The sequence below is a fragment of the Monodelphis domestica genome, chromosome 6, assembly GCF_027887165.1.
Source record: "Monodelphis domestica isolate mMonDom1 chromosome 6, mMonDom1.pri, whole genome shotgun sequence".
Classification (NCBI taxonomy): domain Eukaryota; kingdom Metazoa; phylum Chordata; class Mammalia; order Didelphimorphia; family Didelphidae; genus Monodelphis; species Monodelphis domestica.
The window spans coordinates 27,020,720-27,037,455 of NC_077232.1; the positions used below are offsets into that span (position 1 = coordinate 27,020,720).

The following is a 16,736-nucleotide window of genomic DNA, read 5'->3' on the forward strand; positions in this document are numbered from 1 at the left end:
TCTCCATTCATATAAGCTGTGGCATGGGGAATGAAAAAAACCTTAAATGTTGTATTTCCTAGAAATCCTGAATTCATATAATATTCAAAGGCTATAAAATAGGGCATACCTGTGACCCAGAAATACCACTACTAGGTCTGTATCTCAGAGATTAAAAAAACAAAGGAAAAGGATTTAAATTTGTAAAATATATTTAGAACAGCTTTTTGTGGTGGCAACGAATTAGAAATTGAGGGGATGCCCATCAATTGAGGAATGACTAAACAAGTTGTGATATATGATTATGATAGAATGAGATTGTGCTATAAGACATGACAAGGAGTTTCACTCAAAAAGAACTAGAACGATTTACATGAACTGATACGAAGTCAAACAACATAACTATGAGAACATTATACACAGTAAAATCAATATTTTATAATGAATTCTGAGTGACGTAGCTCTTTTCAGCAATAGAATGATCCAAAACAATTTCAAAGGACTTATAAAAAATGCTATATACCCACCAGGGAAAATATTCATAACATCGGAATGCAAATAACATATTTTAATTTTTTCCTTTTTTTCTTGCTTGTTTTTTGGTCTGTGTCTTCTCTTACAACACGACTAATGTGAAAAAATGTTTTGTATGACAACTCACGTACAACCTATAGAAAATTGATTGCCTTTTGAAGAAGGGAGAGGGTAGTCTTAGAGGGAGATAATATGGAACTCAAAGCTTTTTCTTTCATTATAAAAATTATTTTTCATATAACTGTAAAAAATGAAACTTTAATACAAATTTTTAAAAAGAAATACTGAGTTCTTATCAATCCTATAAGACTATATAGTATCAAGATCTAAAAGCGCAATGGGCTAACAGTTATCTCTTACTATCTCTTCTTGAAGGACTTTGTTGGTAATAAGTAGAAATAATGATAATTTATATGGGTTTATTTTAAATCCTGCTACTTTCCTTAAATTATTGATAGTTTCAACTAATTTTTAGTTGAAGCTCCATAATTATCAATCTATCATAATAACATCTGTGAAAAGAGATAGTTTTATTACCTCTTTACTCATTCTGATTCTTTCTTGTATCACCTCTTTTCAGAAATAACTAACAGAAAAACAAGCCATTTGATTCACTCTTTGTAGGAGAAATGGTATCTACTGTGGGAGATAGTAGATACCTTTTTTTATTTTAATTTAATGTTTTTTATTCTGAATTTAAATAGCATTTCCATATACAAAAGAATAGAGAGAAGTTATGATTATATGTGAAAAAACAAATCTCTATTCCATGCAGTTAGCTTTAAAACTATATACAATAAATATAAAGTGTATTTTACAGCCATCCTGCTTGTTTATGTTTGCTTCTGAACTTCCTTTTTGATTCTTTTCTTTCTTTTCTTTTTACAGATTTTTTTACAGATTAGGCAATTAATAGATCCTATAGAAATAATATAAATAAGAAAGATGTTCAATAGTATTAGTAGAAGTTATTTATTCCCACTGATACATGTTCATGACAGAAAAAGCCCAGGACTAATAACCAAGCAATTTGGGTTCAAACCTTAGCACTGTAATGCACATATATGATCCTTGATATTTCCCATCCCTTCCCTGGGTCTCAGTTTCTTCATCTGCAAAATGGGCTATAGAATCTCTGAAGTTCCCTCCAGCTCTAATATCCTATAAATCACCCTTCCTTGGGCACATTTATTGGACCATCAGAAGGGCAGGTAAGAGGAGCTTCATGACAATTTCCATAGAAACAAATTCAAGAAAGGTGAGAGAGTAGTGCCTTTCATCAATTAAATTTTTTCACCCACATAAAGTGACTCCTCACCATATTTCTTTCACTTCTATCACAGCCCAAAATGACTGATCCTCCATAAATGCATCTGAATAACTCAGAAGATCTAAAGATGTTAGCAATAGAAGGCATTTTAGAATACAGAATATCAGAGGTAGAAGAGACCAAAGAATAGAGAACACAGAATGTCAGAAATAGAAAGAACTTTAGTAGGAGAAGAAATCCTAGATAAGTGAGAAATTAGATGGAATCCACCTGCCCTGAAGAAGTTTGAGCCATCTGGCCTAAATCTAATGCTTCCTAGATCTAGAGTAACCAATCCATCAATAAGCATTTATTAAGTGTTTCCTATGTGCCAAGCACTGTGCTGAGTTCTGAGAATCTCAGGATAGACAAAAGGAATATCTGCCATCTAAGAGCTTACATCCTAACAGGGGAGACACTATGTGCTTTAACTTGCAAGATACAAACAGAATACATGGAAGGCAACCTGAAAGAGGGAGGCTTTAGCAGTAATGAGGGAAATAGAGGGGCTTCCTGGTATTTAAGATGTGGCAAGTATGATTGGTAAATGTGTGAAGACCTGAGATTATATGGAATGAGAGTCATGAACAATGGACCCCTCCACTTCAATGAACACAAAGTCTCCGAGTCAGAGTCAGAAGACCAAAGTATGACAGACAACACTGTACCTTTTGCAGTAGGGGACAACTCTGGCTTTGAATGCACAGAGATGCCAGTGCATTGGATTCAAAGAACCAATTTATAAGATTTTCTTATCACAGAAGACCTTCTCCCACTCCCCTCTCTTCCTCCTGTCGGATTCATCTTATCAGACACATGACTAGGCTTGGGACAGTGAGATAAGTTCATTTTGTACATGTTGAAAGAAATTAAATTTATGTTTTATGTTATAAATATGAGAATTCTAAAGTAATATTGTGGTCATCAGTTTAAAGATATTATAACTTAAGTCAAAAATGACTTTTGGGAGTTTTATATACAAAGTGGTAGAAAGAGTAAAAATGGAAAAGGTAGCTAAAGAGGCAGGTTTTAACAAGCCTACTAGTCCTTCTCTGGTGAAATGAGGCTCAGCCCCATAGGAGCTTCCCTACATCCATTGGTGTCTTCAGCTAGAGTTTCAGCAACACAGCCTCCTCCAAAGCCACAGCAAAGATCTCCAGAACCAATCTCTCCAGAAGCCAGGAAAAGAAAGCCAGCTACTCACCCACCCAAGACAAACTCCAAAGGAGAAAACCAAAAGCCAAGTCCCAAGGTAGAGTCCTTCAACACTGAAGTCCAAAGGAGAAGTTCCAGGAACAGTCCTCCAAGAAGCAGTCCAAGAGTCAAAGTCCAAGGTCTAAGCTCCAAAAGTCCCTCGACAGAAAGTTTAGGACTTTTTATAGTCCTTTTTTCACATCACTTCCTATCCCTTCCTCTACTTTAGGGGAAACAATTTCAGTCTTTTGCCTAGCATTGCCCAGGGGCAGAGCAGTGCTCTGGAGTTGTCACCCACTTTGGTAAATGACTTACAAACTCTCTTACTTAGTGTTAAGTAGGAGTGTTTAAGTTTTTGACTGATTAATTTTAAAAGTGACAAATTGATAGACAAATAAAGCTTGGTTCACTCTTCACAATGTTCTTTAGAGGATAAGAAAGCTACTGAGTCTTTGGATGGGGACCTCCTTATTCTTGTTGTGTCCTGAAGCCAGCCTTCATGTTCCTTGTTATCACTCATTCTCCTTGGATTTATTCCCAGACTATAACCTATATCCAGACTTACTCATTCACTGTCTATGCCTACAGTAGAATTGAATATTACTGGGACTATTATTAGCTATTATTTTGGAAACCAAAAGCTGTTAACTCAGAATGGTGGATTATTTAGCCCAACAAAGTTGTACTTCTCCTTAAATGCTTTTAGGTGACTCTAGCCAAATCCTGTGCATATTTCTGTGGAAGCATCTCATTTATTCCCTGTAGGGCAATGAGAGGCATTCTGTCTTGATCTTTGCTAATGAAAGGTTACTATGTTGTCTTATTGCTTAACTTAATGTAGTAAAAAAATAAATAAATAAAGTTGACAAAAAAGAAGCCACCAAAAGTCTTTGAATTTTAGAACAGAAGGGTCAAATGTTTTATTGGAAAAGGGGGGGAAGTTTTATTCTAAGGGGAAGTGCTAAATCTAACTGGGGTCTGAAGAAATGGGGTGCAAACTCACTCTGAGGATAATACACTTAAATTCTATTTCACCTTAGACAATTCAAGCAAGAACTAGTAATCGTTGTAGTTTACTTTCGTTTTATTTTTAGGGAGGGAGAAATAACATCTCTAATATGTCCAGACATTGTAGCCCTAATGTTAGCTTACTAACATTCTTGTGGTCTGATAACAGTATGTAGCTATCAGCTGAATAATGGAATTGAATTACTCCTTGGTCTCTAAAATACACTGTTGAGGTATCTTAAAATGTCTACAAAACTGTGTTTCTTTTATATAAAAAAAAATCTCCCTTTTTTATTTCAGAGATGTGTTATTCTCACTTGCCTCAGTTTCTTCTCTATAATAACAATTAATAATAATGATTAAGCATTAGACTTCCTTGCCCTTATGTAGCATTTCCATAACCAACAAACTTTAGCTTTAGAAACCATCTTCTGACAGACAAGATGGGTCTTCTCAGGAAACTTTCTCCCTCTACTCCACATTGCTTGCAGAGATCCTTGAGATTTTCCTGCTAAAATATTTTGCAAGGCAGATTTCAACAATATTTATGAGCACATAAGTAACAACACGGTTGCATGTAGATTTCTCTACCCCAGCTTCTATAAGTGGTGCGGAAACCTCTAGGCCATGATCCTGAGCCTAAGATTCAAGCTCTAATCATGGTCAATTAAAACTGGTGGACCCTTCTTATAACTGTTTCTGCAGGACCTTAAGTATACATCATTAAAAACCTCACTTAGCTAGCACTCAATAAATTCTAACCTTCAGTTACCAATCTACTTGGTTGTTTTCCAGGTCTCTTCCACATTTTTTTGGCCTCAGAAAGTCCATTAATATTTGATTCAATAATTCCACATGAGCTAATTCTTTCCCTTTACTAGAAATTGGGCCTCTCTCTTCTGGTGTCTTTGAAGCCTGGTTGAGTGTCTATAATTCACATGTCTGGGCTAGCCAGGCCTCTGGAGAGCAGCCTTTATCCACTAGAGCAGCTTTGTTTCCAGCAATTACAGCATATCTATTTCTTCTTTTTTCATCTAAGGCTCATGAGGACTCGCCTATAAATAGGTTCACTTGCCCAGGTAGAGGAGACTCTTGCAAATCCTCCCTCACTCTAATCTGGTAATCTCCTCTGGACACTCCTTCCCAGTTCCCCATAGAAACATTGCAAGGTTCAGATTGGAATCTGATGTCAGAACTAGGTCATCTTTTTCTAAACAAGACTTCATACTTTGGTATCCTTGAGTAGGACTGTAAAGCCCTCTTCAGTTCTGAGAATTTCTCTTCTCCCTCTGAGTCCCACCTTATGGAATCTGAAGATTTCTTCTTTGAAAATTGTAATTTCCCTGATATTTTCTCTTGCTCATATTTCACTACTATTTGTTGGGTGATTACAGACAGGAAAATTTTCTCCTTTTGCCTCAGTCGCCATAAGTTTCACTTTACAAAGCTTAACCCCTGGGGCGAGCACAATAAGGGACAGCCTAGAGGTATTCATATCTATCAGGAAGGTAACCTCCACTTCCTGATCCTCCACTTTCAATGTTATCAAGAAATCTGGGTGAAAGTCATCAGAGAATCTCTGACTCCTTGGGTCATCAGTCTCTGTAAGAGAGAGAATCTTCTGCTCTCTCTGTTGTTTGGGACAATCCTTTCCCAAATGCCCTGCTTTTCCACAGCTATAGCATATAAGAGAGACACGTCCATGGCCTCTGGAGACCTTCCAAATTCATTGTTCCATCCTTTCTTTCTGGGAATCATTCTACTACTAGTCTGTCCTTCCTGCCATAGTTTCTCTTTCACTGTCACAAATTCCTCTTGGGCTTGCTGTAAGAGCTCATCTAATGGCTCATTTGCCCAATCTTCCACTTTCTGGAGCTTTCTACTAATATCTGGCCAGGGATTAATCACATCTAGGCTAGAGTTTAAAAAATCAGTGGAGGTCTCATCTCTCTCCCTTTTGACTTCAAACACCTCATTCAGGTCCTGATTCTGGGACACAACTGTTCTTATGCACTGAATAATAATTATTCTAAGATATCTCATATTTCCTGATGGACTGGATCATTGTAATCATAATTAGGATCTTGGAGAGGACATTTCTATTCACCCCTCACTCAGCCCTCACTGGTCTGCGATGCTCATTATCCCAAGTTCTCATAGAAGCTTGCCCTGATCTGGCCCTGCCCTTCTGGATCATTTTTTTGAGATCTTTCATCTCTCACTTGAAGGTTCTAATTTCAGAACCACTCAGGGGAGCATTAGCAAATCCAATCCCCTGTCCCATTGGGACCTCCCTTAATGGGCACTACTCCACTATTTTCTTTTCCTCTTGTAGTTCTTTTTTAAACAAACTTTTCCACCTCTGATAGCCAAAGGGCAGCATATGTACACTCTTTCTCATTCCAAAATTGTTTTGTATTCACAAATCTGTTCTTTGTGGAAACAAACCTTGGCCAAACCATGGCACTCCTATCAAGAAGAAGAACTGCCCATCTAAGACAAGAGTAATTTGTAAATATCTTCTTTTGAATTTTTTCTATCTGAGTAAACTATCCCAGGATCATAATCTAATATTAAGAGATGGCTCTGGGAATTTCATATAAACTCCTTTTTATCTTTTTTGTTGCACTTTTTCCTTGAGTGTTGCTGACCATCTTCCCTATGTTTAATCTTCATCTATCTCTAGGATTGAAATATCCTAGAATTCTGAAATAATTCTGAAAATCTCTGCCACCCCCATGTCAGCATTTCACCAGCCCCAAAACATCTCCAAGTTTATTCCAGATTCATTACTCCTCACTGCGCAAATGGGGTTCCTAGCCCAATTCCCATCTGATTCTGCCTGAATGGTCCAGCAATCCAAGAATGCTCTCCAGACTTCCTTTGTCTGAGGAGACAACCCATGCCTAGTCAGAATTGTTCAATTCCATCAAACTTTCAATAGACCTAAGATATCCTCCTTTTCCCAGTGCCCAAGGACATTTTTTGCATGTCCCACTCCTCTGTCCAGCCACCCAAAGTAAGCACTTCTTCCCTCCCCACTCTGGGGTAATGCATTAAGAAACCCAGGTGAACAAGGAAAACCATCCAGGACTAGGAAACAAAACAAAACCCCTAGAAACAGGAGATAGAGTATTATGGTTAAGGCCACCTATTAGAATAATAGCAATAAAAATAATCTCTAACATTTATAAAACACACGAAGGCATTATAGCTGTGTTGGGGATTGAAATCACCAAGGCACCAAGACTTCTCTATTTGTTGACATTGATTTTTTGGTATTCACTACTAAGGAACTGAAAGCCCTTTACCCCTCAGATAGAGCAAATAACTCTTCCAAATAAAGTCCTCAGAGGAGGTTTGCTTGATATCTCTTAAACTACATCACCTTGGATGTTATTTCTTTACCCTATTTGTAAAACCAGCCCAGATCAAAAGGTGCAGCTCAAGGAGGATCCTAGTATCTTCTTTCTCAATTATTAGTGACTCTACCCAAATAGCTATGTATTTATTTTTTTCTAAATCCTAAATTTATCTATTTGTAATCATGGCTCTGGAATCAGAAGATCATGGTTTATATCTTACTTTTGATGCTACTAATTTTGAAATTTTCAAAAACCTATTTATCCTTCCAAAGACTCAGTTTCCTGATTTGTAAAATGAAAGGATTGGATTCTGTGGTTTCTGATATCCTTCCAGCTCCAGATGTATTATCCTATGATTCTATGTGTCAAAAAAGTAGAATGTAAATCCCTTGAAAACATAGAGCTGTGTGATTTTTGTCATTGAATTCTCAGCACCTAGGACAGTTTATGACATAGCAGAAAAGCTGATGGGACTTTAGAAATTATCTAGTTTTAAGGGCTTATATTTCAGATGAGGAAATAGATAAGAGACATCTTTAGATTTCAAATCCATCATGCTTTCCACTAGACAATTCTTCCTCAGATCATTCCATTGTAAACATACTAATCTTTTTCCTCATGTTTGATTTTGTTGCTATATCCTCTCCTGAATCAAATTCATAAGTATTTATGTATAAATGTATGTGTAATACATATATGTACATATACCTCCATAACCACTACCCTGAGAGTCAGTGTTCATTGTCTTCACAAATCCATTTTCATTTCCCACCCAAATTCATTTTTTCCTCCACAACCTCCTCATAGCATTCTTCACTTCTGTATTTCTCAAGGTATAGATGACTGGGTTCAACATTGGAGTCAGCACTGTATAGAACACAGACAGAAGTTTATCTTCAGCATAAGTGGAAGAGGGTCTCAAATAGAGAAAAGTGGCAGGAACAAAGAATAAGAGAACAACGGTGATGTGGGAGCCACAGGTCGAGAGGGCCTTTCGTCTCCCCTCTGCTGACTGGTTTCTCAAGTGAACCAAGATGACAACATAAGAAAAAATCAAGAGGAGGAAGAAGAATAAAGTGATGAGACCACTATTGGCAAACACAATAATTCCTTCCACAAAAGTATCAGTACAAGCAAGCTTGAACAAGGGATGGAGGTCACAGAAATAGTGATCAATGACATTGGGACCACAGAAGGGCAACTGAACGGTGATGAGAATCTGAATCACAGAATGAAAGATGCCGGCCATCCAGCAACTAAACACCAGTACACGACATACAGGACGGCTCATGATGGTCATGTAATGGAGAGGTTTACAGATGGCCACATATCGGTCATAGGCCATCACCGTGAGCAGGAGGATCTCAGCAACTCCAAAGAAATGGAAAAAGAAGATCTGGGTGATGCAGCCATTCAAAGAGATGGTATTGTTCTCAGCTATTAAGCCAGAAATTAATTTAGGAACAACTGTAGAAGAGTAACAGATCTCTATTAGGGACAGGTGACTGAGGAAGAAGTACATGGGGGAGTTCAGACTCTTGCTGGTGTTGACTGTCAAGATGATGAGGCCATTGCCCAACATTGTGGCTATATACATTGGAAGAAAAACCACAAAGCATCCTTTCTGTGCTTCTTGATCCTGAAAGAGTCCTGTAAAGATTAACTGGGTCACGTTGTTTATTATGGCCATGGAATCCAATCATGTCATATCAGATCTAGAGAAACTTACTAGACTTGAAATAAGACAAAAGAAAAAACAAATACCATGAATTCTTTATTTTTAATGTAAATTTTCTTCTTAATTCCCAATAACTCCACAATGATCAATATATTTTGTTTACAATTTTTATCCTGATCCTTTAGCAATATATTTTGTATAGAATCACAGTTGAAATTCTAGCTAATTCTACTTTTTTTTTTTAGCTATAGCTCCCACAATAAGGCAATATTCCCCAAAATTCAGCTAGAATCATTCTCTTAGCTACATCCAGGCATTGTTCTTCTTTCTGTCCTCCAAGGCCAAATAGAGCAAATCAAATTGTTTTTTTACAAGACATCTCTTCAAATATTTTAAAAGAGCTGTCATACATTGTCCCTTAGTCTCGTTTTTTACAGATTAAAAAATTTGTAATCCATCCTCATATGGCATAATTTCCAAAATCCTCACCATTTCTTATGATAAAAGGAGATACTAATACACTGTTGGTAGAACTACAAACTGATCTAACCATTTTGGAGTGCAATCTGGAAATATGCCAAGAGTTAGAAAACTATATATACCCCTACACCCAGCAATAACACAATTGGGTCCATTTCCCAAAGAGATCAGGGAAAAAGAAAAAGAACCTATATGCACCAAACTATTTATAACAGCTCTTTTTGTGGTGTCAAAAAAACTGAAAATTGAGAGGATGCTTATGAATTGGGGAATAGCTAAACAAGTTGTGACATATAATTCTGTTGGAATACTACTACACCTTAAGAAATGATAAACCGGTTAATTTCCAAAAATTATGGAAAAACCTGTATATTATTATGAAAAGTGAAATTAGTAGAACTAAAATGACAGTATATACAGCTATGAAATTAATGTTTGAAGAATAATTTATAATATCTGCCTCCAGAGAAAGAACTGATAAATAGAAACATGAAAGACATAATTTATATATATATAATATATATATATATATATATATACATACACATTTGGGGGGTGATGCAAATAATACCTTCTCTAGGGCATGGAGGGGAGAAATGGAAGGCAAAATCTGGGAATTTTAATGTAACCAACAAATAAATTAATTAATAAAATTCTCAAAAATAAAGAATTTTGAGGGGCTTCCAAAAATTATACTCACCATCCTTGCCTTCAGTTTGTCAATGCGATTTCCAGTTTTGGCTCTGTGGCTTGTATACAATACTTCAAAGGTGGTCTGACCAGGGTAAAGTACATGCAACAAAAAAAAAAAAAAGAAGAAAAATCATCCTAGTTCTCTATTCTCTTCCTATATGAACATAGCCTAAACTAATGAAGCTATAAAATGAAAATTAAACTCAAAGCCTCTTCCCCATTTCTGAAAAGCTGTCTCTTCCTCACTCACAACTTTTGACATTAGAGACTTCTTTCCAGATTTATGTCCATATTCTTTTATTCAAAGCATCTACGCTCCAAGGAAGGCATTGATAAGAAGAAAACCATATATTCTTGGGGGTTTATGCAGTTTTATTTCTTTATGTCTGAATTCTATCTCATATGCTCCTCCCACACTCACTGAGGAAATAAATACAGCAAAACCTATTACAAATTTGTATAACAGAGCAAAAACAATTCTCCCATTAGCTATGTCCCCTATCCCAAAAAATGCCCATTCACAATTCCCATTCTACTACCTGTTTTCTTTCCCCATAACGCCACACATCTTCTTGTTTTTGCTCAATCCCAGGTTATAACTGGTACCTTCCCTCCCCAGACTGTAATCCCAAATTTTCTGTGATCTCTGAAAACAAGAAAACTCAGCTCCCTTAAAAGATGAATTACCCAGGTTCTGGCTCAAGATCTTCCTGCCAATTCTTTGGTCTCCCTGCCCCTAGAAAACAGCAAAAACTTCCAGAGGCAGCCAAGCCAACAGCCAAAGTCTTCCTTACATGAAAGGACTCATTTCTAACCAGAAGAGATGCCAAATGCATTCAGTTCTAAGATTTTCTAACTTTATAAAAAATTAACTAAACCAGTAGCTATGATCAAGAGATCGAGTTCCCTGGGGTCATCCTCAGCTCCCATAGGAGGGAACTCTGCCAACAAAATGATGACTTGGGAAAAGGTTGGGGCTTGGTTCCATTAGTTACGTAGTGATCTGACTTTCACACTGTTCCAGGAAATGGTGTGCATCTGAGAGGGAGACTGGGGAAAAGAAACAGGCAAGTGAGTAAAGCTGGGATTTCATCATAAAACTTCATAATTAACTTATTGTATAATTCTGAAGTAGCAGAGATTAGTGGGAAGAGTATGAACAGCAAACAGGAAACTAAGAGGCTTTTCTTGTCTTCATGATGACATGGGCTAGGTCACTTTCCTTCTCTGAGCTTTAGCTCCCCCATTACATTAACCTAAATCCAACCAAAATCATCTAATTTTACAATGATCTAGTTCATATCTCAGCACAGCGATGTGGCACAGTGGACAGAGCCCTACGTCTGGTATTAGAAAGACCTGAGTTCAAATCTGGTATCACTCATTAATTATGTGATCCTAGACAAGTCATTTAACCCTAATTGACTCTCCTTATTTATAAAATGAAATGGAAAAGGAAATCTCAAAGCACTCCAGTACCCTTGCAAAAAAAAAAAAAAAACCCGATGGGGTCACACAAAGTCAGATATGAGGTCCATGCTTTCCTGAGACTACTGGCAAAGCCCCAATTGTTCATACAAAGGCACTGCTGCTGTTGGCCAACGGTCAGCATTAAACCCTGAGTCACCCCTCAATCTGAAGAGCAAAGGAGTCCTTATAACATCATGCCTGAAAATACCAAACCTGCCTTTCAGTAAGATTAGCAATCACTGTTTCTCTACTTACATCTGTAATAGAAACTCTGGTAATGTTCATGTATGAAGCCTGTGGGAAAGTAATACCCCCCACCCAAGAATGTTGTAATAATTAATATTTTACTCTCTATAAAAGTCTTTCTCTTTGTCATAATAAACAAACTTCATAGCCCCCAATAATGGTGATGTGAGTCTTCTGCTCAGTCCTTCTAAGCCATGATGGTCCCAACCTTTCATGTCCTTCTTATCTCAATCTCTCTTTATATATATATAGCCAGTCGTCTCCCTAGCAGGTTGATTCTCACTCTCCATGGCTACAAAAGTCCTCAGATCCAATAACTCATCACCAGACTTCCATATATGAGTGCAATAAATCAGCAACAAGAGAAAGGTCATATCCCTCTATATTTTCCATAAGAAAAAACAGAAAACTTCATCAGGAGCTTTGCTGAAATTTTGGGGAATGATATATATCTATAGCATTCCCCTGATGAAGCAGTTTAGTAACCTTGCCAAGAAAGGAAATAGTATTCATCTGGAATGACTTGTTCTTGATTAAGCCATGCAGGCTCCTTGGGATCTCTACTTTCTTCTGCAGATGTTCAGGAGCCAAACCAGTTCTTCAAAATTATAAGCTGTTAGACAGTGCAATGGCTAAAAGCTTGAACATGGAGTCAGGAAGACCCAGATTTTCTAGCTGTCTGATACTGGGCAAGTCACATACCCTCTTTTGCCTCAATTTCCCCATCTATCAATTAGGAATAAAAATAGTACCTACACCCCAGGGTTATTGTGAGATTCAAATGAAATACTATTTGTAAAATTTTTTGCAAAACAGAAAGCACTATGTAAATATCAGTTATTATAACAAAGAATCTTGTCTTTAAATCCTTTATTATCTAGTAGAATTCTGTATGGCAAGTATATTTTAATTGGCAATTATGAACTTACCCTTTTTAATTGGCAATTATAAACTTATCCCTAAGAGAAAAAACCGTGGAGGTCTAACTTGGAATGCTAGAATTTTCTATGAAACAAAATAAAGTTCACTAGTCTGTAGTTTTTTATTATTTTTTATTTATTTGTTGTTGTTGTTGTTTAAAAAAAAAAAAACCTTACCTTCTGGCTTGAAATCAATACTGAGTATTGGTTCCAAGGCAGAAGAGTGGTAAGGGCTAGGCAATGGGGGTTAAGTGACTTGCCCAGGGTCACACAGTTGGGAAGTATATGAGATCAGATTTTAACCCAGGACCTCCTGCCTTTAGGCCTGGCTCTCAATCCACTGAGCTACCTAGCTGTTCTCCACCCCCCCTTCACAGTTTTTTAGATCATACTCTTCTTTTTTTTAAACAGCATGTCTGACCTTATTCATTTTTGCATCTGGTCACCTGAGGAGAATGACTCAGAAATTATAGTTATCCATCAAGTCTGAGAGGCACTGACTCATTGTGGACTAACTTCTTTTATGTAGTCTTGTTGTTCAGTCATTTTCAGCTGTGGCCCCTTTGGGGGGTTTTCTTGACAAAGATGCTGGAATGGTTTGCCATTTTCCTTTTCCATTTGCCATTCCTCACTTTACAGATGATGAAATTCTTTTAGACTTCTATCCAAATAAGAAGATATGTCAGTGGCAATAGGATCTCAGATAAATGAGTCTCAGAAATCACTCTGATTTTAGGTGTGAGGAATCCTAGCATAAAATGGTCGAAGTCTAGATTAATATCAATTTCACTATACCAGGGTACCAGGGTGGTAGAAAACATCTTTGCAAACAATAGCTGTGGAATCTGCTTACTTCATGATGGACTACTCAAAGCTAAAATCATTCAACACTCCCTGACGGTAAATGGGACAAGGGAAATCACCAACTTTCATGAACTCCAAGTCATACTAGATCCCAAGGCCTAATCCCTAAGCAGGACTGGAATTCAGAATCTGTGGTTCGTGTCATCATCCAAAGATGGATCCAACTGAAAATATGAGTAAAAAAAGGAACTTCTTTCTCCACGCATATAAGCTGTGGCATGGGGAACTAAAAAAACTTAAATGTTGTATTTCCTAGAAATCCTGAATTCATATAATATTCAAAGGCTATAAAATAGGGTATACCTGTGACCCAGAAATACCACTACTAGGTCAGTATCTTAGAGATTTTTTTAAAAACCATAAAGGAAAAGGACTTAAATTTTTAAAATATGTTTAGAACAGCTCTTTTTGTGGTGGCAAAGAATTAGTCATTGAGGGGACACCCATCAATTGGGGAATGGCTGAATAAATTATTGTATATGGTTATGTTAGAATGCAATTGCTCTATAGGAGATGACAAGTGGGCCCTCTCAAAAAACCTGGAAAGATTTACATGAAATGATAGGAAGTGAAATAAGCATAACCATGAGAACATTATGCGCAGTATGAACTGTGAATGACATAGCTCTTTTCAGCAATAGAATGATCAAAGACAATTCCAAAGATGTGTTATGAAAAATGCTCTCCACCAACCAGGGGAAAAACTCATAGCATTTGAAAATAACAGCATATGTTTTAATTTGTCTTTATTTTTCTTGCTTGTCTTTTGGTCTGTGTCTTCTTTCACAACATAACTAATGTAAAAACATGTTTTGCATGATGGTACATGTATAACCTAAAGAAAATTGCTTGCCTTCTCAAGAAGGGAGGAAGTAGTCTAAGAGGAAGATAATATGGAACACAAAACTTTCTTAAATGATAAAAATTATTTTACATATAACTGGTAAAAATAAAGTATTAAGTTAATCTTTTAAAATCCTAGTTCCTATCAATCCTCTAAGACTCTATATATTATGAGAATATAAAAATGTGGTGGGCTGGCAGCCATTTAATACACTTTTTGTATGGTTAGGTAGTATTCATTATTTTAAAAGGTAAATGGGGCTTATTTCTAAAAGGGTTGGATTTTATATTTTAAGAATGTGGGTGCCAGGAATTTAATTAATTCCAAAGAGCTTTTATTTACAATTTATTTACAAAATGTAGAAAGAGTGAAGCAAGAAATCAGAGAGAGCATAAGGTAAGATATCTAGCCTGAGCACTAAATAATTTCCTCCCAACCCCTCTGGGCAGGGAGAATTAGTTTCAACCGGCCTTGGCAAAGCCAAGGACCTGGGAAGTGTCTCTCAAGAGTAGGTCTCTCCAGAGAATAAATTGTTCAGAAAAATTCAGCAGTTAAGAGTCAGCCTTTCACTCACCACCTGTCAGTCCAGTCAGCAGATTCTTCTGTCCCTCTTCACCAACCTCAACTTGAAAGCATGAAGAATTCTCACCTCACAGGAAGTAACAGATCCTTTTAAAGACATTTTCTCTTGTATCACTTCCTGTGTCTTCCCCTAATTCTACATCTAGCAATCACAGTTGAACCCCTGTTCAAGGACTGCCCAGAAGGCAGTTAGTCAATTCTGATTCATTACCCACTATCACACACATGGGTCACAGACCCCCCCACTTCATGATTAAGTGAGATATTTGCACTTTTGGTGATTAGATCTAAATGGGAAGTTCTTCATAGTTAACTTTTAAGTATTGTGTTTACACTTATGGGGATTAAATCTAAAAATAAACAAGGGTTACAATTTAATCTTCACAATCAGGGGAGACTTAAATATTTTCATTATTATAATCAGGGGAAAGTTAAATGTAATCTTCACATTATACTTATTTCTATCCTAAGAACAAAAATGTCACATATACTATCTAATCATATTTATCTGATTCTATGAAGAGTTGACTACATTATGCCACTCACTAGGCATGCATATGCATAGTCAGTCAATGGCAATGTGGCACTGAAAGATAGAACTGAATAAGGCCATCAGCTGAACAAGACCCAATGAAGGGTTATCCATGCCATGTGGATATTAAATGGTTAAAGGACAAAGCAAAAAGCATCTCACAAAGAAGAGGGAACTGGTTTGAGAGATAAAAATAGCAAAGTATTTACTAAGTCATGTGAGGAACAGGTTTAAAGGGAAATTACAAGGAAGCTTTTCTCCCATCCCTTTCTTAGTTGGTAGAATCATAGTTGTCTCATTTAGCATCTTTGTGTCTTCCATCACTTTCTTGGTCTACCAAATCTTTAAGTCATTCTTTACTTCTGCATTCCTCAGGTTATAGATCAGTAGATTCAGCCTGGGGTTATGATGGTATAGAACACAATGATAGTATAGAACACAACTATCATGTTATCTTCTGGGCAATTTAATTGAGGGCCACATATAGATGAAGATGCAAGGTACAAAGAACAAAATTACCACAATGGCATGAAGAACAGGTGCAGAGAGCCTTTACTTCCTGTCTGAGGAGCAGGTCCTGAGGGAGAGAAATATGATAGCAGAGGAGACCACAAAGATGATGAAGCAAGCCAAGGATATTGTGCAATCAGTGGCCACCACAATGACCCACACCACATAAGCATCAATGTAGGCGAGTTTCAATAAGGCACAGACACAACAGAAGTAATGGTCAATCAGATTGAAACCTCAGAAGGGCAACTGGATAGTGAGAAGGGTCTGTACAATAGAATGAATAAATGCCCCCACCCAAGAACTCACCATCAATATGCTACAAATGCTACAAATGCTCTGGTCCATAATAGTTGAATACTGCAGGGGCTTAGAAATGTCCGTATACCTAATATAGACCAAAATGGGCCCAAAGAGTTGAGTCTACAAAAGAGATGGCCTTGACTTTAACTTGGAAGTTCACAATCATCTTGGGAGCAGTTACATAACAACAGAAAATATTAATCAAAGATAAGAGACTGTGGAAGA

At 37.0% G+C, this 16,736-nt stretch overlaps 1 protein-coding gene across 1 annotated transcript; it reads right to left on the reverse strand.

Annotated features, from left to right (window-relative positions):
- Positions 1–8,058: 8,058 nt before the first annotated feature.
- LOC100017713 (olfactory receptor 142) lies at positions 8,059–9,079 on the reverse strand. Its single transcript, XM_001371146.3, has one exon. It carries the CDS (start codon positions 9,077–9,079, stop codon positions 8,168–8,170), a length of 912 nt encoding a protein of 303 aa, XP_001371183.3. The 3' UTR covers positions 8,059–8,167.
- Positions 9,080–16,736: the final 7,657 nt, after the last annotated feature.

Bases quoted from the DNA above. Each gene is read 5' to 3' on its own strand.
- LOC100017713 (XM_001371146.3), bottom strand. From the start codon at position 9,079: ATGGCCATAATAAACAACGTGACCCAGTTAATCTTTACAGGACTCTTT.